A 26,160-nucleotide genomic window follows, 5' to 3' on the forward strand; every position below is an offset into this window, starting at 1 on the left:
ATAATCTTTCCCAAAAGTTTATTTTCTGGGGGCTGGGCGGTGGCACACCTGGTTGAGCGCACATGTTGTTGCAATGTGAAAGGACCCAGGTTCAAGCCCTCAGTCCGCACATGCAGAGGGAAAGCTTTGCAAGTGGTGAAGCAGTGCTACAGGTGTCTCTCTGTCTCTCTCCCGTCTCTACTACCCCTCCCCTCTCGATTTCTGGCTGTCTCTATCCAATAAATAAATAAAGATAATTAAAAAATTTTTTTAAATAAAAGGTTATTTTCCTATCAGACCTACATCTCACCTAGGCCTGGACTTGATGATTACCCCCTGGTTCCCATAGAAACCACACTCCAGTCTCTCCATACCATTCAATCCTAAGAAGGAGGTGGAATTCTTTTCAGTGGTATGTCATGGGGGTGGAGGGAGTAGGGGAAAATTGGACATGGTTGGCTCAGTCTGGGGTTGCTTGACCATAGGGTGTGGCATTCTGGCCTGCTCTTTCCTCTTAAGTCTGTGAGAGACCCTCTATCACTGTTGGGAATCCAGCTCAGTGGTAGTTTGGGGGCGTATGGTGGGGTTGTTGGAAGAATGGAGTTATCAGCTTAATTTTGGAAAGCATTGTTGTCAAGTTACATATTTAAAGCCATATTGTCTGACTCAGGCTTTACCAATAATAAAGATGTTACATTGAATTCCATCTGCTTTCTCCTTTTTCTATAAATGGTTTATACATTATATAAATAATTAAACAAACAAACAAACAAACAAGGATTTAGAAGCAGACTGTTTTCTGAATGGCTTCCCCCTGCCACCCATCCCTGCAGACAATGTTTTTAATTCCTCTTGAGAAATGGACTTGTTAGTGCTTCAAAGGAAGGGACATATCAAGCAATGAATTTGACCACCAACCCACCAGGAGGCCACGTTTATTGCTACCAAAGATTTACACACACATAGTACACTAGCACTGTGCCTTCCAAGACTGCTTAATTTTATTTTCTACAAGAATGTTGTTAATGACAGGCTCCTGCTGAGTCACTAAAATGGATTTGGCAGTTGTGGAAGAGTGTGCCATAAGCTCAGAGATGCTTGAATTAGCCAGCACTAACGAGCAATCCCAAACCAAAGGGAAGAGGTTGAAAGACTTGAGACACAAATACCACAGAGAAAGTACAAGATTTGGAAATGCAGCATATAAAACAGGGATTGAACACCTAGACACAGCACCACAGAATGAATACCCAATAAAAGGGGGGTGTGTGTGGTATCAGTGAACATCATTTTAGGGAGTAAATTCACCATGAAAATGTTCAAATAAAGTTGAAATCTGACTTAAAATTTGTTCTGAACAGCTTGCAGGGGATTGTACAAAGGTGTAACATTAAATATAAAAACCTATCACTGAATTACAAACTTTCTGTTAAATATGACTTGATTACTCCCCCATCCCATTAATTTATTTTGGCAAAATATTTAGAAGTCCCTTGAAATGGTCCTTAAACATGTGTTTTTTCTTTTTAATCTCTTAGGAATCTCTTTTTTCAAGTATTTTCTTGGAAGTTATTTTCTTGCTCTATGTTCTTAAATGCTTCTGTACAAACTACAGCTAAACAGGGCCGGGTGGTGGTGCACCTGGTTAAGCAGACATGTTACAATGCACAAGGACCCAGGTTGGAGTCTCCGGGCCCCACCTGCAGGGGGAAAGCTTCCCAAGTGGTGAAGCAGTGCTGCAGATTTCTCTGTTTCTCTATGTCCTAGAAGTGCTAGTATTTACAGCAGAATGTCTCAGAACTTTGAATTATCCAGTACCCTGTTCCCCTAATATGGGGTTTTATTATACAGTATTTCCAGACATTTTTGACCATGAAACCTGTCTCTAATGTTACATCTAGCAAGGCTAATAATCCATAAAATGAAATCTAGGTGTTCAGGTTCTGATATTTGCAAATAATTCTGACATTAACTGCAAGCCTTTTAGATTTTGCAAATAAAAGTGAATAGTTTCAATGAAACGAAAGCAAGGTAGAAGCACAAAAGGCTAGTCTGTGTAAGTTTGTCAAGTGGAAAACAAAGGACTGCTAATCCAAGTTAGATTTAATTTCTTTCAACTAAATCATTTGTAGAGCAAAGAGATTTTGCTTTAGTGGTAGTTACCAAAATAGATCTTTAACAATTTTGACTTGTAATTCACAGATTTATGCCAACTTCTATCTGGTTAAGAACCATAGTGATATAATAGGGGAAATAGCTAAAATTGTTAGAGGACAGACTTGCAAGCCTTATGTTCCAGGGGCCATAGGTTCAACATCCAAGGCCCCATGCCCCTCAAGATGCTACAGCTGAGCCATACTCTGGGCTCTTGCTCTTTTGAGAACTCTCTTCTCTCCCCCTCACTGTTGCTCTCATAATAAATAAAGCTTAAAAATGTAGCTGGAATGTTCCTACCCATGACCACAGAATGCGAGCTCAGACCTACAGGGACACAGAGTTTACATAGGCTCCTATGCTGAATATGGGCCCCAGATCAAATCGATGTGGTTTACAGTCAATATTATGTATATAACTTTCCCCATATTTGGGAGCTACTCTCTTCCCTGATGCAGCTTTCTAGACCTTTTTCCAACTATGACTTAGACAATAACCTGGGTCCAACTGCATATTACATGTCAGGCACAGGCAAATACTAGTAAAGTCATGGCCCCCTTGGAATATACCTAAAATAGACCTACTAGCTTTTTCCAAAATGGAGACTCCCAAATATTTATCTGCAATAGTCTTGCCTTTAGATTCATGATTAGTCAACAATTTGTTCTGCTTTACTATCTAACTCTTTTTCAGCCACCATGTTCCAGATGCTACCATGATGCCAACCAGACTTCCCTGGGCAGCAATGTATCCTGGATCCCCACCTCCCCAGAGCCCTGCCCCACTAGGGAGGGAAACAGGCTGGGAGTTGGATCCACCTGCTAGTGCCCATGTTCATTGGGGAAGCAGTTAAACAAGCCAGACCTTCTACCTTCTGCACTCCATAATGACCTTGGGTCCATACTCCCAGAGGGATAAAGAAGAGGAAAGCTATCAGGGGAGGGGATTGGATATTGAGCTCTGGGGGTGGGCATTGTGTGAAAATGCACACCTCTTATCCTATAGTCTTGTCAATATTTCCATTTTATAAATAAACTTTTTTTTAAATGTAGCTGGTAAGCATCTTAGAGGAAGGTAAGTGAAAACTGGCTAATAAATATTTGCTGAGTAAATGAATAAGAAGCCCTGTATTATTTGTGATAACAGTGACTTAGTTTCTTTTCACATGCTTTTATTAGTGGGATATCTACTAACCTTCAAAGCAGCCTGTCTTTCAGTTGGAAAGCTCAGGTTACCAACCTATTTTGCATTTAAAAGAAGCATAGACCCTAGCTATCAGAAAGAAAATCTAGACTAGTCACTTTAGTGAAAAAAGAAGGGCAGAGTTGTAAACAAGTTCTGCAGTTATCTTCAGGGATGAGAATTCAGGTTTTCTGACTGTCTAATGGACAAAATCTAGCTCCTTCAAATTTATTCCCAAGCATCTCACTTGCAGAACTGGATAGCCTGGGTTTGGTTTTTTACTTTTGTTTGCTTGGGCTTTTTTTTTTTTGCATGAATACTTAAAATATTTAAAGATCTTGTACCCACTTGTGTTTTCTCTCCAAGTTAAACATGCCCAGTTCATTTTGCCTGATATAAACTGGCTTCTAACATCTTTATCACTTTTCTGTGTTGACTTTTCAATGGTCAATATCCTCTTAAACCAGCTGTATGAAGACAAATCAGTGCTACTGCATATGAGGTCTGATGACCACTAAGCATATGTGGATTCATTGGTCTAAATTCTGTAGCTGGCAGTTGTGGGAGGAAGAGACATCTAAGTTTGGAGTTCCTGCTGGACTTCGCAATAAACAAAGTTTATACAATGTGGAGTTAACACTACTTCAAAGGGGAATTCTGCTCCTCTACTGGCAGGCCCTAGTTCTATTTGCTAGTGGAAATATCTGCTCAACACTGGGAGATAAGCTAAAAGTGCCATACTAGAGCTATGGTCAGGTATCTTCTTGCAGTAAAGTAATCAAGCCACTTTAAGAACCTGAGTGCTACACATCATTCTATAACAGGGGTTGACAACTGCAATCCAGCATTTGGATCCAGTCTGTCACCTGTTTTTGTTGATTTTATTTATTTCATATGAGTCAGTATCATCTGCTTTCCATCTACACCATGCCTCGGCCTCGTGTGAGCTTAATGTGCAGTTTGACGATACGAGAATCCGGCATGAAGCCCAGCCAGTCTATCTTGGCATTACTCTCGATCGCACCCTGTCATTTCACGAGCATCTCATAAAAACTGCAGCAAAGGTGGGCGCAAGGAATCACATCATTGCAAGACTGGCCAGCTCCTCATGGGGCGCGAGCGCTTCCACACTACGATCATCATCTCTGGCATTATACTATTCCACTGCAGAATACTGTGCCCCAGTATTCTGCAGTGGAAACACATGAAAAAATGCTCCAAGTCTCTGATTGTCAGAGAAATGCAAATAAAGACAACAGTGAGATATCACTTCACTCCTGTGAGAATGTGATACATCAGAAAAGGTAACAGCAGCAAATTCTGGAGAGGGTGTGGGGTCAAAGGAACCCTCCTGCACTGCTGGTGGGAATTTCAATTGGTCCAACCTCTGTGGAGAACAGTCTGGAGAACTCTCAGAAGGCTAGAAATGGACCTACCCTATGACCCTGCAATTCCCCTCCTGGGGATATATCCTAAGGAACCCAACACATCCATCCAAAAAGATCTGTGTACACATATGTTCTTGGCAGCACAATTTGTAATAGCCAAAACCTGGAAGCAACCCAGGTGTCCAACAACAGATGCGTGGCTGAGCAAGTTGTGGTATATATACACAATGGAATACTACTCAGCTGTAAAAAATGGTGACTTCACCGTTTTCAGCCGATCTTGGATGGACCTTGAAAAAATCATGTTGAGTGAAATAAGTCAGAAACAGAAGGATGAATATGGGATGATCTAACTCTCAGGCCGAAGTTGAAAAACAAGATCAGAAAAGAAAACACAAGTCGAACCTGAAATGGAATTGGAGTATTACACCAAAGTAAAAGACTCTGGGGTGGGTGGGTGGGTGGGGAGAATACAGGTCCATGAAAGATGATGAATGACATAGTGGGGGTTGTATTGTTAAATGGGAATCTGGGGAATGTTATGCATGTATTGTATTTACTGTTGAATGTAAAACATTAATTCCCCAATAAAGAAATAAATTATAAAAAAAAAAAAAGGAAGAGAAGACAGGGCCATGGGAAAAATGGGCAAATGTATATAAATGTAGATAGACAGTTATAGAAATAATAGTCAGTTCATGTCTGTGACCATGGGAGAACTATTGTAGTTTCCAGTGGAAGGAATGGGGACACAGAACTCTGGTGGTGGGAACAGTGCGGAATTATACCTCTGTATTACATTCATCTTATAATTTTGTAAATCAATAGTAAATCACTAATAAAATTTTTAAAAAGGGGGGGCCAGGTGGTGGTGTACCTGGTTGAGTGCACATGTTACAATGTGCAAGGAACCAGGTTCCAGCCCCTAGACCCCACCTGCAGGGGAAAGCTTCACAACTGGTGAAGCAGGGTTGCAGATGTCTCTTCTTCTCTCTCCAGCTCTACCCAATTGATTTCTGGCTGTATCTAATAAATAAATAAAGATAATAAAATATTTTTAATATTTATTTTTAAAAAATATGGTGCCTTGGCATTTTAAATGTTTTAAGTTGAAGGGGTTTGAGAAAACAGAATGGCAAAGTCACTTTGACCTTCACTGCTGCCACTCCTCAGTTTTCTATTCTGAAACAGGTCCTAAAACCTTCACATGAGAAGTACCTTCCCAGTGATAGTGGAAATCAGAGTCTTTAACTCTGATGTCAATGGAATGCTATGACAAATCTTAACTAATAGGTCTCACTATGTTTTCTTCAATTTACCACTCTTAGATGCTTCTTTGTCAATCATATTTCTCTATAACTATCCACTTGCCATCAAAATTAGCATAAATATACTCTGGTTTAAAAACATTCTGCTTTTGGAGTTTTCATATTTTCCCATGCCAGAAGACACCAGTCTTAATTAAATAAATATCTATACTTTTCTTCCATTTTTCTTTCCTCAATCATTTAATTTTCAAATCCATCCAAGGATTTTTAAGAGAGGAGAGAAAAACTTTTTCTTCCCCTAAACAGCCCTGTTCATTCCCTTGAGTATTTTGTTTGTAATTCTTTCATGCAGTGCTGGTAGAGTTTAGTAGTTGTGATAGACACTATGTGGCTAACAAATCTTAAACTGTTTCCTATCAGCCCCTCTATAGAACAGGTTTACAGTCTCCTGTTCTGGAATATTGGAAGAAAGTATACATATGGACATTCCAAAATTTCATGTCACAAAATATTATCTTTCTTCCATCTATTCCCAAATCATTTGAGAGTAACAGTGTCAGCTTTTCAGAAGAGTTTCTCCTCACCACATAGACTGTAAATATCTACTGATCGATATCTTTTATTTTTCAGGGGCCTTTATCAATTTTATTCACTTTATGTCCTCAATATCTATAGTGTTGGTACACAGTAAGCACTCAAAAAATATCGTTTCAATTTGTATACAGCAACATTGCAATTAAAGGCTGAGGTGAGGAAAGGTATAAGAGAGAGAGAGGATGGTGTATTGCACCAAAGTGAAAGACTCTGGTGTGGGTAGGGGGGAGAGAATAGGTCCTGGAAAAGGATGACAGAGGACCTAGTAGGGGCTGTATTGTTATGTGGAAAACTGAGAAATGTTATGCATGTACAAACTATTGTATTTACTGTCTACTGTAAAACAATCCCCCAATGAAGAAATTAAAAAAAAAAAAAAAACACCAGTCCATTGTGGAGAAAGACTTCAGCTGCAAGTGGGAGTGGTGTGCAGACAGACTAAAGGGAATTAAAAAATATTATTCATGTGAAAACAACAGAGAGGCAGCAAGACAGAAAGAAAGTAAAAGAGATTGCAACACCAAAGTTTCCTTCAGTGCTATGGGGATTGTACTGAAATCTGGGCATCATATGTGGCAAACCAGCATACTATCCAAAGCCTGATGACAACAATTTTGTAAATCATTATTTCTCTAATAGCATCTTTTTTTTTTTTATGGGAGTCAGGCAGTAACGCAGCGGGTTAAGTGCAGGTGGTGCCAAGCACAAGGACTGGCGGAAGGATCCCAGTTGGAGCCTCCAGCTTCCCACCTGCAGGGAAGTCGTTTCACAGGCAGTGAAGCAGGTCTGCAGGTGTCTATCTTTCTCTCCCCCTCTGTCTTCCCCTCCTTTCTCCATTTCTGTCTGTCCTATGCAACAACAACGACATCAATAATAATTACAATAATAAAACAACAAGGGCAACAAAAGGGAATAAATAAATGTTAAATTTTTTTTTAAAAAAAAGAATCGTTTAGGGAGTCGGGCTGTAGCGCAGCGGGTTAAGCGCAGGTGGCGCAAAGCACAAGGACCGGCATAAGGTTCCCAGTTCGAAGCCCGGCTCCCTACCTGCAAGGGAGTCGCTTCACAAGCGGTGAGGCAGTTCTGCAGGTGTCTAGCTTTCTCTCCTCCTCTCTCTCTTCCCCTCCTCTCTCCATTTCTCTCTGTCCTATCCAACAACGACAACAACAATAATAACTACAACAATAAAACAAGGGCAACAAAAGGGAATAAATAAATAAAATAAATATTTTTAAAAAAAGATTTAAAAAAATCGTTTTAAAATTTTTATTTTATTTTATTTATTTTCCCTTTTGTTGCCCTTGTTGTCTTTTTATTGTAGTTATTATTGTTGTTCTTATTGATGTCATTGTTGTTAGACAGGACAGAGAAATTGGAGAGAGAAGGGGAAGACAGAAAGGGGGAGAGAAAGAGAGACACCTGCAGACCTGCTTCACCTCTTGTGAAGCGACTTCCCTGCAGGTGGGGAGCCAGAGGCTCGAACCAGGATCCTTATGCTGGTCCTTGTGCTTCGCGCCACGTGCGTTTAACCCGCTGTGCTACCGCCTGACTCCCGGTTTGTTTTTTTTTTTTTTTAAAAAAGAGAGATTCATCAGTACTTGATGTGCTCTAATATAGCAATAACCTGCAAGAATCACCATTTTAGAAAACACTTATAAGCAAATTAACTACCTCATTTATACATATTATTTTATTTCATAGTAAATTCTTCCCACTTAGTCCCAGAAATTAGTCTTTTAGCATATGAAGACAATATGGCAGGGTATGGTTAGTACTATATCTGTAGCTGAGAATAGTGCCTTGTAAACCAGTTGATGGAAATAAAATATTAGTTGCATAGGTAATGCATCTGTAAATTCAACTATCCAAACATTTTCAGAAATTAAGGAGAAATTACTTCTTAGAATAATCATCTCTGCAAAGTCTCATATTTTCATTTTAGAATATATTTAGAAACAATAAATAACACAGTAATGGCTTTTTTTTTTCCTGACAATGATCACTTAAACATCAAGTGGGCAATTTACTCCATTTCTCTGTATCGAAGATTCCTCATCTGCAAAATAGTCCTAATAATCTAAGGATCATAAATGAAATAATGTTAAATTGCTTGGAGTTGTTAGAATAAAGACATGACATGAATTCACCAAAATATTATCACTTGCAATATTATGCCTAATCATTTTTACATGCTACCACTAGAAGCACATGAACTGTTAAAGACTAGAGTTATGTTAAATATTATCTTGCTCCCACAAAGAGATAGAACACAAAATATTTCAGTCACTATCACATCAGGCTAACCTCAATCCATGTAGTTGAGGTAACCTATCAAAAATTCGTACAATTTCCCAAGCTGTATATGCAAAGGTTCCCAAGGATTACTATAGCTTGCAGGAAGGATTTGGGGATACCTATTTGGTTCACTTCTCACATTTACATGCATGATAGCTATTAGTGACACTCCTTCCCAATAAAACAAGTATTCAAAGGAGACATCTCATCTCCTAAAAGACACTAAACTTACACTTAGATGGAAGGGAGGATTACAGAGAAGGAAAGGAAGAGACCACTGAATAGAGGGTATAGGAAGAGTGACACAAGAATAAGTCAGGCATATTTTCCCAGGGATTCAGTATGAAAGAAGGAAAGACTAATTTAAGAACCTACTAAGTACCAAACAACAAATTTATGCTTATTTACTTCTTAATATGCCAATATTCGTATCCTATTTAGAAGTAAGACCAAAGTACAGAGGGATAACAAAATCAATACAAGGAACAGTGTTGTTATAGAAATTTAATTGGCCTCTATCCATTCACTCAACAAATATTTTTAATTACATTCTGCGTGCACAGAACCAGTCTGAAGCTTTAAAAATATGGCCAATACAATAGTGATCTGTCCCCATTCACCTGAAGCTTGCAGTGACTGAGACATTACATATGTAGTTTTATCAATTAACCTTCCACTTACAATCCTGACAAATGTTACAAAAGGAATTTTAATGGGAGCTTCTAGGAGACTGAAGATGCCTTCCTAGAGAGTCATAATGAAGCTGATAGAAGACTAGCAGTCTTCAGAGAAACTGAAGAAGATTCTAGGAATTAAAAAAAAAAAAAAAAGCAAGCAAAAGTGTTCTATAGTGCGAAGGTATTTGACATACCGGACAACTGGAAGGCCTTTGGTGTTAGAACAGCTATTTCTTACTCAAGAAACTTTTATTTTTTGCCTCCAGGATTAGTACTGTGGCTTGGTTTCTGCACTACAAGTCCACTACTCCTGGAGGCCATTTTTTCCATTTTGTTGTCATTGTTGTTGTCATTGTTATTGTTATTGTTCTTGGACAGGACAGAGAGAAATTGAGAGAGGAAGGGAAGATAGAGAGGGAGAGAAAGATAGACACCTGTAGACCTGCTTCACCACCTGTGAAGCAACCCCCCCTAGGTGGGGAGCCAGGGGCTTGAACTGGTGTCCTTATGCTAGCACTTTAGGCCATGTGCATTTAATCTGCTATGCTACCTCTGGGCCCCCTCAGGAAACTTATGTAGGGACATTGCTGTTACAAGTAAACAAATCTAGGATGCACAACCAGAACCAGAATATACACAGTCCTGTGTTGGAACTTGTTAAATTGGCTGGTAACAGCATAAGGTAAGTTAGACAAGAATGTCACAAACAGCATGTAACATCTAGGGTCTGTTTCCTAGAAAAAGTGGGCACTCAGCAGTGTTTTTGCTTTTGGTTTTTCTTTAGCAGGGGAATGACTCAATCAGAGTAGTATTTGAATAAGATTATGTTTTCTCGTGATTGTGAACTTCCTAATATAAAGGTCTAGAAATATTTTTAGTAAGCAAAGTTTACATTTTTTAAAAGTATATAATACATTACAAGGACTAGACACATACTCAAATTATTTTGCCTTCTACAGTCACAGATACCTTGTGTTGTGAACTTGCTACTCAAAAGGTGGTCCAGAGACCACTAGCAATGGAAGCAGTATCACATGGAAGCCTGTTTGAAATAAATTTCATGTCAGGTGGGTAGTAGCACACCCAGTTAAGCACACATAGTACCAAGCACAAAGACGCTAGCTCCCCTCCTGTAGGGGGAAAGCTTCACAAGTAGTGAAGCATGTCTGCAAGTATCTTTCTCTCTTCCTCTCTATCCCCCATCTCTCTCAATTGCTCTCTGTCCTACCCAATAAAAAGGAAAAACTGGCCTCCAGGAGCAGTGGATTTGTAGTGCTGGCACCATGCATGCCCCAACAATAACCCTAGAGGCAAAAAAAAAAAAAAAGGAAAAAGAAAGGATAGATTTGTGCACTTCCATACAAAGAAGGCTTGTTTTATGTAATCACACTCTAGAACCATGAAGATTTACCATAACCTAGATAATAACTCTTTCTAGGACTGTAATAATTCTATGGAGCCCTACTGATACCTCTAAGCTAGTTTACTGTTACTTTCAGATAGGAATCTTGGTTGGATAAAATAAGTCAAACATATACAAACATGGTTCTGCTGTTCATAGTAAAAACAGGGAAAAAATTCAGCAAAGAAATAAACATCAAGTAAACCCCGAGTGCTTATGTCATCATTAGTAAAAACTATCTATGTATGATATCAATATTAAGAGTGCTAACGGTACCAAGAGGGAAAATATTTTTACTTTTGCTCACCTCATCCAACAATGTCATCAAATGGCACTTTGGGTAAACTTACAAAATGAAACAATATACACAGAGACAAAGCATAACGAATCACTCAGCTTCTGCCTTTGAGGCATCCAAAACATCAGGAAAATATTAACTATGCAACAAGAGAATTTGAAACAAGAGAATTTGAAATGACTTCAGTTCTTTAACTAATTTCTTTGTATTTGTTTCTTGATTTTCTAAAAAAAATTTTTTTTTAATAAAATAGAAATATTGACAAGATCATAGGATAAGAGGGGCACAACTCCACACAATTCCACCACCAAAACTCTGTATCCAATCCCCTCCCTTGATAGCTTTCCCATTCTTTATCCCTCTAGGAGTATGGGACCCAGAATCATTATCTTAATTTTTTTAAGGCACTTTGTTACAAAGTTGGAAACACTAAATATACTATCAAAATGTTAGTTTCCATGAGTTGGAGAATTCCTGTAGTGTGGAAAATGTCCTGTGGCTCTAACTAGATATCTTGTGGTATAGGTGGTAAAAGCAGTCCCCAGAGGCCAGCTGTCAATATACAATTTTGCTTTTTCACATGTGAACCATGGCCCAGTGACTAAATTTATATTTGTCTCTGTTTCCTTTTCTGTAAAATTGGGGCTCTACCACAGAGCTGCTATGTGGATTCAATGAGTGGAATATTTTTAAACTACTTAGAAACAATGTCTGGAGCATGTTAAATAATATGTTTTGCTAGTTTGTTATCATTATGTTAAAACCAAATATCCGCAGAAGCCAAGAAGTTTCACTGGGAATCATTCCTAGATAATGGGTAAAGGAAAGAATGTTAGTCACACTTCATTCAAATCTCACCAGCAGAAAAGAGCCACCTGTTAGCAATTGGGAAATTGTCAAATATTTCTTCCTTTGAGACTGGTTAAATCCTGTGGTCTGAGTAATTACCAAAACAATCAGCCTGGTTTAAGTCAGTAATCTAAAATAGTGTCTTACAATTGTAAACACTTATTCAAACATTTGTAGTTCAGAGTTTCATTTTTGGGGTTTTTTTCCTTCAAATTTGTTGGTCTACTTAGAAATAAAACCAATAAACAATAAGTATATACCCAAACAATGTTATAAACCACAAACCATATAAGATCAATTTATCTTTATCATGTTTTTTAGCTGTGTAATCACTTTTCAAAATGCTACTTGTTTTTTATACAAGAAAAATTATTTACATATAGTAAAAACATGATTGCACCTCCTAGAGACTTGATGTCTGTGAGGCATATATTATAAATTAAAATCGTACGACCTTTTACTAACCTTTGCTATTTTTTAATCCTCAATACTTTCCTTTCTGATGACAAGACAGTTATTTTCATGTACCATGCTAATTTATTTTGAAAATAGACATTCTGAAATCATTTACACAAAACAAAAACAAAAGCTACAGACATAGCTCTCACTATGAGACAAACCTTGGGTGCTTTAAACTTCATAATATATGGTTTTCTACAGAAAACTTCTCTACTTTACAAAATTTAATCATGTCTTGTTGAATGAAGAGAACTTTGTCTTAAAGTATTTCTCATAGGGTTTGTGTAGCTCAGTGGTAGAATGCATACTTCATGAATGGGTTCTTGAATTGGATCCTTGTCACCAAAACTGTGTTTTTTTTTCATGTAATCATGAAGGTTCCCCTGCTCCAGAACCAGATTTTTCAGAAAGAGGGAGGGGCACAACTGGCTGCAGGCACATGTTACAATAAACAAGGACCCAGGCTCGAGCCCCCAGTTCCCACCTACAGGGTGAAAGCTTCATGAATGGTGAAGCAGGTCTACAGCTGTCTCTCTCCCTCTCTATCTCCCCCTTCCCTCTTCCCTCTCAATTTCTGTCTGCATCCAATAAATAAATAAAGATAATAATAAAAAACAGAGAGAAAGAGAGAGAGAGATAGAGAACAGCACTGAAGCTTCCTCCACCATGATGGGATCAGAGTTAAACCTGGGTCTAGCATATGAGAAAGCAGGCAACCTCCCAGGTAAGCAATTTGTCATCATAATTTTTTAATCTAAAAATTAAAATGAAAGTATGTAATTAATAACTCTTCATTTTATTTTTGATCATTCTAACACAAAGTTGAATTTTTATCAAGTAGATGAAAAGTACATAATTTATTAAAGAGAAACTCTCCCATAAAAACTTATAATTATATTACATGAAAGACCATAATTTACCTTAAAATTGACTTTCCTAAAAAATATAAAACTTCTAAATCATTAAAGATGTCTAAAATATTTTGAGACTTCTAATCAAGTGAAAAAGCATTTTCTGCAAAACATATAGAAGTTTTAATGGACATAATGATTTCCACATTAGTCAATAAGATTAGATGGTTATATTGATACTAAAAGTGGCAAGGCTACTAAGGGAACTTAACAAGTTGGTCAATCAATTGATGCTAAATTCTTTTACTTAATCCTTATGGTTATTAAAGTAGCTTATAAAATTCAGTACAAGATAATACTATAGCACCTATGTAATCTTGCTCAGACACTTAACAGTTTTTGTGAAAAAATATAGATATTCTAAGCAAAGGACAATGCAGAGTAAATCCTCACTCGGCTATAATCTATCATAAAGACTTAGAAGAGGATTTTGGACTTAATTAAATCCCTGTGGTAGAAAAATTGATGGCTTGTTTGAAGGTGAAATGTAATAATATGTATCTTAAGGAGATGTGAAAATGTGTCCTTGTGACAACAAGAACCCTGTAAATCAGCATTCCCTCAATAAAGTGATATTGGTACAAATAAATAAAATGATGGGTATTTGAGAAGGTTGGATAAATTTCTGTACTTCATAAGAAACATAACTGAAAGTCACAGACTATGGTACCTTCAATAACCGATTCTCAGAAGACAATATATATATATCAGAAGTTAGATATAATATTTTTAAGTAAAAGTAGGATTCATTTGTAGGAACATAGTTAAATATTTATTACTGTAATTACTCTTTCTTTACTTAGTTTATTTAACAGTGTAGTCAAGTAGTGGATCTAAATCGATTTTTCAGGTTATATCGATTTTCTGCAGAATTTTATTGACTGGAGACAATTTCTCTTCTGGGACCATGTCTACAAGTTTTAATGATTATATCAGAGTAATTCTCAAGTCAAGTCAGATACTATCCATGTCATGTAGTCTGCTTGCCTGAATGCTCAGTATTTTACTATCCTAACTAAACAGTGATTAGCAAGTCACTGGACTTTTTATGTAAAACACTGTGTTCACATGAAGAGGAATATAAAATTTAATGATAAGGACCTAGAAGACAGTATAGTGATTCTACAAAAAAGACTTTCAGGATTGAGGCTCTGAGGTACTAGATTTAATCTCAGAAATCACCATAAACCAGAGTTGACAAGTTTTCTGGTAAAATAAAAATTAAGGCAGTTGGGCGGTAGCGCAGCAGGTTAAGCACAGATGGTACTAAGCGCAAGAACCGGCAAAAGGATCCTGGGTCAAGCCCCCGGCTCCCCTCCTGCAGGGGAGTCACTTCACAGGTGGTAAAGCAGGTCTGCAGGTGTCTATCTTTCTCTCCTCTCTGTCTCCCCCTCCTCTCTACATTTCTCTTTGTCCTATCCAACAACAATAATACTACAACAATAATAACTACAACAATAAAACAACAAGGGCAAAAAAGGGGAATAAATGTTTTTTTAAAAAAAGATAAACATTAAAAAATAAAATTAAAAAAAAAACTGCAATAAACCCTAATATCAACATGGAGAGATCTTTTAAATGCATATGCATTAGGACATCTTGATGGACCCAACTCCAAAATAAGCAGATTACAGTCTTTCCAGACACTCCTAACCAATTCCAGCATGCAATTTGCATGAGTATTTATACACAAAAGGCAGGGGACAGAAATCTCTGGTTGGGTTAAGAATCCAGATCTCTCCACCATTTATTAGCTATGTGTGTCTCCAGGCAAGTTATATTATCTGACATATCAACGTCACTACTATTAATATACAGACAACAGTAGCATATCTTTTATAAGGTCATATTATTAGATAACAAATGTGAAATGTCAAGCACAATGCCTGACATCCAATAAGACGAGATCGGGTGTGTTCAGGTTGGTATGGCTGTAGACCTGACATCCAATATGTAAGAATAAATGCAGCTACTTAAGGAGGTAGTTTCCTTAGTGCCAATTTTCCCTCTAGGAAAATGGAGTTACAACCTAGAACTAAATATTGCTTTTAACTGAACTTTGTGAGAATAAAACCCAAATAGTATTACTTGGTGGTAGATTCAGGGTTTTTGAGAGGGGCTATTACTAGACTTCTACTTGGCGTAGTGAAATGTTCACACCAAATAATTTTATGTGACTTGCAAATGACTTTTGAGAAGCAAACATCAAGGTAAATGGGAGAGAAGAATATGGAAAAATGATTCAACTTGAGCAATGACGGGTTTCTTCAGATCATTCTTATAACTACAAATACTTACTTGAGCTCTTCAGCAAGATTCTTAATATAAGAGCGTCATGTTTCAGTAGAGTTTCCAGAAACAGATTCCAATTACAACCTGGCTGGGCTAAGAGCAATTTCAGTTGACCCTCAGGTGTCAGTTGTCCAGCTGATGGAGTCCTTTCAAAATGCAAGATAAAGATGGAGAAATGAAGTTAGTTTATCTATGAAATTAATAGCCTTAAAGTATAGATGTAATGCTAACTCTTTTCAATATCAATTCCTCTCAGGTTACTCTGAAAATGTTATCATGCTTATTTAGTATAAGGTTGTTCAGGGAAGGAATTACATTTAACCTCAACTAGCTAAAAGTAAAGTAACATTTGATAGCCTGCCAAATTTAAAACCAATACGAAAAAAAATTCATGCTTTTTTTCCAAAGACCTATGCCAAGCTTCATAGAAGATATAAAAACTATTTGTACATGTATTTTAAGTGTATTTATTTGTTCATTCACTAAATGTACAAGGCCTACTATGTGCTATTCACTCCTTTCATTATTCAGGAAGGACCTCACTGTGGGTTATGGGCTACTTAGTAATTTGCCATGTATTATCGGTGTTGATAGAACTAAAAGAATTCAAAGCATCTGACAAGGGTCAACAGTAATCTAATTATTCAATATGTAAAACCTTAAGTCAACATGTAATTATCAGAACACTCTTTTAACAGTGTTTAACAGGTGAAAGGAGACATGGTAAACTACTTAACTCTGGGACTAACATTCTAGTTCACCAACTCAAGAGTCCTGAATGACTTTGGTATTACCACATAGTTCTGGCTTTTAGAGCAATTCCAAATATGGAGCAAAGGGAGGATTCACTATGGCTTTCTCTGTTTCCACCCTAATATACAAAGGCATATGTCGTTAAAGTTTGGAGCTCCAGCAGGCAGGGTTAGCTTCGAGGCAGTAGACAGAGACGACCAGAGACACACAGCTGGGCAGAGAAGCATTATTCACGAGCAGACAAACATGTGCTCTCCTCTCTTTCTCCTCTGGCAGCAGAGAGAGACCCTAAAACTAATCACCACACGGATCTGTCCTGCATCCCCTCATGCGGCTGTGCCAAGAACCCTGGAACTCTGTAGGGGTTCCGGGGGTGGGGAGAAAGTGAGGTGCGAAACTAGCAAGGGCCAAACCAATTCTCCCAGAGGGCGGGGGGAAGGAGACCAAACCAATATGAAACATACCAACAATTCCTCCTTTTCTTTTTAACTAAATGACCAGAGTATCAAGGGTGTGGGGTGAACAGAAACCTATATTGTACAGGCATTTTCAAAAAAGAAACTGGCACAAACATGGAGGAACATGTAAGACAAGAACCAGTGTGCTGCCAAAGGAAAGCCTGAGGGGGCCATTTTTTGCCTCTGTGGGCAAAGCTTTATCAGCTAAAGAACCTTTGCTGCTTCTGTGGGCTTTTGCCTAAACGGGCATATATATATATACAACAGGGCATATATATATACAACATATATATATATATATATATATATATATATATATATATATATATATATATATATCAGGGCATACATATATATATATACACAACATATATATATACACAACAGGCATACATATATACACAACAGGCATATATATATATATATGCCCTGGAGCAGGTGGATGAAGGTAAATAGATAATTTTAGCCACAGATTTCAAATTTTCCAAGAACGGGAGCTACTCCCTGCCTTACTCCAACTTTCTAGCCCTTTTTCTCTATTCTGACACTATTCTCTCAGACAATATTCTTATCCAACCACAGGCTAGCTGCCAAACTCAAGCAAAATTACCGTAGTTGTGTGCCCCAAGGAACATGCCTAAAATGGATTTCCTAACTTTCTTCTACCCTAAAATCCCTAATCTCATCTGCTCTAATCCTACTTTTTGGTTCCCATTCATTAACAATCTTGTCTCAACTTGGGTCATGCCACCTTCCAGACACCAAGTTACAGATACTACCATGGCTCCACCCTGACTTTTCTGGGCAGATGACCTCACCAATGTGCCCTGGACCCTCTCATTTCCAGAGCTCTGGTCCACTAGGGAGATATAGAAACAGGCTGGGAGGTATGGATTGACCTGTCTAAGCCTATGCTCAGTGGAGAAGCAATTATAGAAACCAGAACTCCTACCTTAGCTCCCCATAAACAGCCTTGACCCATACTCCCAGTGGGGGAGAAGTGATAGGATGAAGATAAGAGGGCTCTGAACTCCAGCTCCATCAGCACTCAGAGAGAGAAGGAAAAGGAGAGAGGGGGACATATGGAGGTAGTTATGTTGCCATGAGTGGCTTGGAGGGGAAGAGAGGATTGAATCAGGAAAAAAGGGGGCAAATATGTATAAATGTGGACAATAGTTGTAAAAATGATGGTTGACCTATGTCTACAACCTTAGGGGAACTATGGGGGATTGCAGTGGGGAGACTGAAGATTCAGAACTCTGGTTGTGGGAGTGGTGTGTATTTAAACCTCTGTGGACACATAATTCTGTAATATAAACATAAATAAATAATTTAAAAAATAAAGGCCAATTTCTAGAATCTTGCTTTGAGTTCAGTTAGATGAAAAGCATGTAGTTGCACACCTATGGACATCTAATCTTTGATAAGGGGGCCCAAAGCATTAAATGGAAGAAGGAGGCTCTCTTCAATAAATGGTGCTGGGAAAACTGGGTTGTAACATGCAGAAGAATGAAATTAAACCACTTTATCTCACCAGAAACAAAAATCAACTCCAAATGGATCAAAGACCTGGATGTTAGACCACAAACAATCAAATACTTAGAGGAAAACATTGGTCCCACCTACACCTCAAGGACATCTTTGATGAATCAAACCCAATTGCAAGGAAGACTAAAGCAGAAACAAACCAATGGGACTACATCAAATTGAAACGCTTCTGCACAGCCAAAGAAACTATCACACAAACAAAGAGAACCCTCACAGAATGGGAGAAGATCTTCACATGCCATACATCAGACAAGAAACTAATCACCAAAATATATAATGAGCTCAGAAAACTTAGCACCAAAAAAGCAAATGACCCCATCCAAAAATGGGCAGAGGATATGAACAAAACATTCACTACAGAGGAGATCCAAAAGGTTAAAAACATATGAAAAACTGCTTCAGGTCACTGATTGTCAGAGAAATGAAAATTAAGACAACACTGAGATACCACCTCACTCCTGTAAGAATGGCATACATCAAAAAGGACAGCAGCAACAAATGCTGGAGAGGCTGTGGGGACAGAGGAACCCTTTTGCATTGCTGGTGGGAATGTAAATTGGTCCAGCCTCTGTGGAGAGCAGTCTGGGGAACTCTCAGAAGGCTAGACATGGACCTTCCATATGTAATTCCTCTCCTGAGGTTATACCTCAAGGACTCCATAACACCCAACCAGAAAGAGGTGTGTACTCCTATGTTCATAGCAGCACAATTCATAATAGCTAAAACCTGGAAGCAACCCAGGTGCCCAACAACAGACGAGTGGCTGAGAAAGCTGTGGTATATATACACAATGGAATACTATGCAGCTATCAAGAACAATGAACCCACCTTCTCTGACCCATCTTGGACAGAGCTAGAAGGAATTATGTTAAGTCAGCTAAGTCAGAAAGATAAAGATGAGTATTGGATGATCCCACTCATCAACAGAAGTTGACTAAGAAGATCTAAAAGGGAAACTAAAAGCAGGACCTGACCAAATCGTAAGTAGGGCACCAAAGTAAAAAGGGGTAGACATGCAGCTTCCTGGGCCTGTGGGGGGTGGGAGTGGGTAGGAGGGATGGGTCACAGCCTTTTGGTGGTGGGAATGGTGTTTATGTACACGTCTAGTAAAGTGTAATCATATAAATCACTAGTTAATTAATATGAGAGGGGGAAAATTAATTGAATGTCTCGAAGTTTTTAAAACACAGACTGAGTCTTTTTAATATATAGGCTGTGTAATTGATATGCAGACTCTCTCAAAAGCCTAGACCAAGTAGATCAGAAGCAACCAATAGCACAGCTATATACAAGATACTGGGTACTGTACAGCAAACCATAACAAAAGGACTTTTCAAAGTTAACCCAATTACCAAATAATGTGATGATAACATTAACTATCGATTGTCTTTTTGAACCTAAGACAGCAGGAACCTCACATCTCCACTATAGAGCCTCTATTTCCCCCAGTCCTGGAATCTTTGGATAGGGTCCACTTTCCCACATGCCTCTCCCAATCCATATCAAATAATATTGCATCTGCCAATTGCAACCTAATCAACACAACGATTGCCACCTCAACATGCTTCAGCTCAGACTGTGTCCAGAGACTTCACGTGTGGAATGACAACCCTTCAGTTTCATTACTCGGGTGAGACCTTTCCTTTCACAGTATACTCTAATTCCATTCCAGGTGGTTCACTTTCTAACAAAGTCCCAAAATCTAGATATACACCAGTTTCTGTGAGAGAGAGCATATGTTCACACATATCCATAAACTACTGCAAAATATATACCTGAAAGCAGAAGTACACTAGAGTTTGCAGTGAGTACCCACCCCCCAACACTTCCTCTTCACTATTCTAACCTTTGGGTCCATGATTGCTCAACAATTTGTTTGGCTTTATATGTTAACTCTCTTTTCAGTCACCAGGTTCCAGATGTCATCAGGATACCGACCAGGCTTCCCTGGACTGAAGACCCAACCAATATGTCCTGGAGCTCCATTTCCCCAGAGACCCACCCTACTAGGGAAAGAGAGAGGCAGACTGGGAGTATGAACAGACCAGTGAACGCCCATGTTCAGCGGGGAAGCAATTACAGAAGCCAGACCTTCTACCTTCTGCATCCCACAAGGACCCTGGGTCCATGCTCCCAGAGGGATAGAGAATGGGAAAGCTATCAGGGGAGGGGGTGGGATATGGAGATTGGGTGGTGGGAATTGTGTGGAGTTGTACCCCTCCTACCCTATGGATTTTTTAATTTATCCTTTCTTAAATAAAAATAAATAAAAATTAAAAAAGAAAAAAGGAAAGCAGGTAGTTGATAATAAGCTGCTAATATTAAAATTGACTTCATTTTTGAACATTGCTCATGTACATATTTTGTGTAAGTTGAATACTGATTAAGGATACATTTGATGAACAATAGATCCAGTATGAAAGGAAAGAGTACCTTTGAAAGGCAGACTGAAGACCATGAGCCAGATCATGGAGTGTCTTATTAGCCAATATGGATATTTTGGACCCAATGGAGAATTTTGGGCAAAAGAGTTTACTTATCTGGCTACAGTGTGGAGAATGGATCACAGGGTTTAGTAGTTTTGTTCAATCCTTGAGACATGTAATAAAACAAAACAATCTGAATGCCATTTTACTCTACTGTTTTTGAATACCTGGTTATAAATAAACCCTTTCATTTACCAGATGGATAGATGTTTGTTGAAATGTACCTCAATTCTTGGATCTCTCAACTTATCACAGATTTTGAAATGTACAGTAGAATGACTCACTAAGAGGAAAAATAAAATATTACAAACATTCCTCAATCACCAAGCTCTGAGTAATAAATGCAATGAGAAGTCTGTGTCTGGCATATGGAGAAGCATATGTTCCTCCAATCCACTGAGCTGGTAGAGTTGTGAAAATGAAATAAGCCTAACAAAAATGACAGAAATACACGCATGTTGAATTCCACTATAATAGAAAAAAAGAGAGAGAGAGAGAGAACAACAATTTATAAATTTACTGGAATTTTAAACTTTTGTTTGTAGTGGAAGTCTTCAGACTAGCCAAATACTGGGATTTTTGAAACACCCACTTCACAATAATACCTAAGGTTGTTGGGTACTATCCTGCAGTTTTTACTATTGAGTTGTCAGGAAAATCATGACATATTTTTCTATGTAAAAAAAATGTGTCATGATTTTCCCATCAACCCAATATTCACTTTGAAGCAATGGTTATTATATAGTATTATGTCCCTACAGAAAAGCTACATGGTTTATCAATTTCAGGACACTTACAGTTTATTTCACTTAAACTTTGTTTAAGGAATATTAAGAAAAAAGTACTAAGTAATTTAACCGTTAAATATGGCAATAGGACTTTGGCTCCAAGTCTTTGACTTGCAAACCCATGCTCATCTCGATACTCCATATTTCTTTCCACTCAACCAGGCTGATATTTGATGGGTACTTTCCAGCATTGAGGAAGTTTGACTAAATCTTCTGATTGAGAATACTATGTTTCTGGTCCAAAATCAAGTTTGTGATCTCAATGCTGATTCTCAAAATTGGAGCCATGTTATTTAAGGTATCTAGGGACTGATTTCAACCAGATGGTTCCTGTCATGGATTTCTGGGCCAAATTTATACCAGAGACCATAAGTTACATGATTCAGAGAACAAAGGCAAGGGCATAACTAAAGACAATTGAGAATAGTAGTCCTAGAGTGGAGAAACAAAACAGAGAAGTCACCATGCCTTTATACTACTCTTGGTTTTCCAAAAGTAATTTCTAAAAATCTGTCTAGGAAAGCAAGCAAAGACTAATAGTTATTACGTTAAGTGATTTCATTATCTTACTATACTTGAGAAAAATGTTGGGGGGAGGAGGCAGGTATATATTTTCCTTAACCAGGAGTTAGAAAATTATAGGTATCACATTGAAAAAAATGTATATATATTTTAGTCTATATAACATGATAATCTAGCCTCTGTGATTTGTATAGTTAAAATGATTCATACATAGTAATCAGAGTTAACCTTCAAACATATGTATATGTGTGTGTGCCTTAATTTTGTCTTGTACACTAAGGTAGACTGATATTCATAAAGAGTTTCATCTTTATCCACACTGTCTGGTGCACAACTCAGAGGGCAGACTTTCAACCTTTGAGTGCCTTCATTATTTCCTGATTTTAGCAAATTAACTAAGCCTTTTCACTTGAGATTGCCACATTTCACTCAGATTATAGTTCCATACTCTAATGTTATATAATTAGCATATCCTATGCCTAAAATATGTAAAAGTCTAATTTTAATTTTAAAAATATTACATTTCAGCCATAAGTTTTTGCAGTCATCTGAAGTGCTATTCTAGCACCTCAAGTTATGTGAAACTATGAAATCACTCAGCCATTTCTTCAAAGGACTAGAATTACTTCTTTGGAGCCTTTAACTACTATGAATATCCATCTCCCAGATAGTAAGTACCTTGTTAAAGGGAACTCAAGGAACATCTTTGTTGGTATCACAGTCTGTGATAAGCATAAGAACCTAATAGAAAGCACCTTATCACACCTTTGTTAGTCCTTGTAAAATGTTTAGATAACCCCAACAATGTGTCCTGGAGCTCAGCTCCCTCAGAGGCTTGCCCCAGTAGGGAAAGAGAGAGGCAGGCTGGGAGTATGGATTGACCTGTCAATGCCCGTGTTCAGCAGGGAAGCAATTACAGAAGCCAGACCTTCCACTTTCTGCATTCCACAATGACCCTGGGTCCATACTCCCAGGGGGTTAAAAAATAGGAAAGCTATCAGGGGAGGGGAGGGGATATAGAGCTTTGGTGGTGGGAATTGTAACCCTCTTATCTTATGGTTTTTGTCAGTGTTTGCATTTTATAAATAAATGTTTAGATAATTGACAAAATCAAACAGTTTCAAATGCATCCATAATAATGAACTCATCAACCTTTACATGTGGTTATTCACAGTTACAACAGTACAGAGTGATTGTTTAGTAAGGACATGTGATGAGTGCTACAAAGGCACATGCAGTTCTCCTGAATCTACCATGAAACTGTGTTAGAGGTTAGGGTATTTCAAGGTGGCTGGGCAGGGGTACACATGTCACAGTGCACAAAGCCCTGGATTGAAGCCCCTAGATGCCACCTGCAGAGGGGAAGCTTGGTAAGCAGGGAAGCAGTGCTACAAGTGTCTCTCTTTCTTTCTCCCCTTTCTAACTCCCTGTTCCTTCTCAATTTCTCTCTCTAATGAATAAGTAAGTAAAAAAATATTTTAAAAGATGTTTCAAGGTGGTAGAAGTAGACAGTGATATTCCATGCTGTTTTCAAGTAGGTCAGTAAGATTATGTTGTATTTACAGTTTAACTTCTGCATCAAAATATAAATTACTTCACATATATGGTAACTAGCTCACATAGGTTAACTCTCCAAAAGGACAAGATTACATCATGTTGGTATGCTTCTAATTCTGCTTCTAAAAACCCCTTCTGTTTCATTGGTTTAATACCCCCTGCCTAACACTGTATTCAATTTACATAACCACTGTATTCTATTTACATAACCACTGCAGGGCATTGGTTTAATCCCCACTAGTTCATGATGTGTTTCTGCTCCGCCCCCTCTCATAGTACACCCTGATTTGCACCAGTCACTTTTTGCTCCACCCTCTCTATGTCACATCCTGTTTCCACCCTACTTGGCCAGTATATATAAGGACAGAATAGTTCTTAAATATAGTTTTTAGTTTAGTTTAGTCTAGCTGGGCTTAGATTGTGCTGTGTCCTGCATGAATAAAGAGATACTGCCTACAGCTCAACCATGAGTCCCGGGTTGTCTATCTCCCGTCAGTGAAGCTCAGCCCGACAACATCACACAAGTATGCAAACTGTGTCAGCATAATGTGCAAACATACAGTTACATTCTTTTATTTCATTTTCAACTCAATTGTTAGAATCTTATTTCTATAGTATCCTTAAATCATAAAAGGAAAGAGATAATTAGAAACTTTACAATATGTAGGACTATCAAATACCAACTTCATTTGAAATTTTTTATCTTTCTATAACTGTCCCAATGACTTGCAACTTCCTCAAATCTTTTAAAATATTCAACTGCTTGCCCATACAAACTCTGGAATATTCATTGAAGTATTTTGTTGTTAAATGACTCTCATTACTGTGGCTGGACAGTGGCACACTTGGCTAAGTACACAGGGAGGAAGGAAGGAGGCAGGATAGCAAGGATGGATGGAAAAAAAGGGCCGGGCAGTATAAGCACACATAGTACAAAGTGCTGGACCCACTCAAGGATCCCGGTTCAAGTCCCAGGTTCCCCACCTGCAGGGGTTCACCTGACAAGTGTTGAAACAGGTCCAGAGGTTATCTATCTTTCTCTCTTCCTTTCTGTCTTCCCCTCCCCTCTCTGTCCTATCCAAAAAATAAAAAATAGCCACAGGAGCAGTGGATTAGTAATACAGGCACAGAGCCCCAGCGCTAACACTGGAAGAGGGGAGGCGAGAGGAGAAAAGAAGGGCGGCCAGTGGTGCACTGGGTTTCGCATAGATAGTACAAAGCACAAGGACCTGCGCAAGAATCCTGGTTCACCACCTGCAGAAAGGACTCTTCAAAAGCTGCATGAGAAGCAGGTCTGTGGGTGTCTGTTTCTCTCTCCCTCTCCATCTCCCTGCCCCACCCCCTCAATTTCTCTCTGTCCTATTGCTGCCAGTAGTAGTGGATTTATAGTACAGGTACTCAGCCCAGCAATAACCCTAGTGACAGAAAAGAAAAAATATATAAATAAAAAAGAAATAAATAAATAAGAGAAGAGATATAGGCTGATTCCTCAACTCACACTGTAAAAGAACCTGTTGTTTAATGTGTTCTTTTTGCAACATTTGTATTTAAAACTCAGTTATTAGATTTTCAACAACATAAGAGTATATTAACACTCAAGATAATAGAGTCTTAAGATGACAACATATCGTGGATATTTAATTTCATGGAATCAATTAAAATATTTATGCAAAAATATATGAAGGTCCTTAAAGGAAGAGGTTATATCCCATTAATCTTGGATTCTCTGTTATCTATATGGAGAAATGTATCTGTAAGAATACAGTATATGCTTGTCATATCTATAGACAATTTGCTTTTGAGCTTAGCACATTCTCCATTTATGGATTGAACTCTTACTTTTTTAGAGAGTGATAAAGTCAAGTCAATTTAGATGGTGAAATCACTGAAAGTGCATATCCAAGATTAACCAGAATAGTATGAAGTTTAACAGTATCTCCTCCAGCTACATATGATGTATTTATTCCCAGACACGAAGAGAGATTCTTTCCAATGATATATTCAGCAAAAAATCAGAGTGACATTCCACATAATGCCACAAAATGTCATCAGATTACATTGGAAGTGCATTTCATGCTTTAAATGATTTTCTTTATATTTAAATGCTGTTAATTAAATAATAAAAATGAAAGACTATGTTCATGATTTTAAAAATTACTCCTTTCTCAACTTTTACCTAAGGCTCTGAGTTAGTTACATGAACTATAGTTTTACTGTCATTTAATTGAAGAACTATCAAATCCCCAGTCATAGATTAAGAAAGATGAATTTTTAAATGGTTAAGCAATTAGTCAAAAATA

General features: G+C 38.0%; 1 protein-coding gene across 1 annotated transcript in view; it reads right to left on the reverse strand.

Annotated features, from left to right (window-relative positions):
* Positions 1 to 26,160, reverse strand: part of KIAA0825 (KIAA0825 ortholog) — a 427,876-nt gene that overhangs the window by 261,641 nt on the left and 140,075 nt on the right. Inside the window, exon 13 of the mRNA XM_060201180.1 lies at positions 15,755 to 15,894. Within this exon, the coding sequence (XP_060057163.1) occupies positions 15,755 to 15,894 (140 nt within the window). The remainder of the gene's footprint in view (positions 1 to 15,754; positions 15,895 to 26,160) is intronic.

The sequence above is a fragment of the Erinaceus europaeus genome, chromosome 11, assembly GCF_950295315.1.
Source record: "Erinaceus europaeus chromosome 11, mEriEur2.1, whole genome shotgun sequence".
NCBI lineage: Eukaryota > Metazoa > Chordata > Mammalia > Eulipotyphla > Erinaceidae > Erinaceus > Erinaceus europaeus.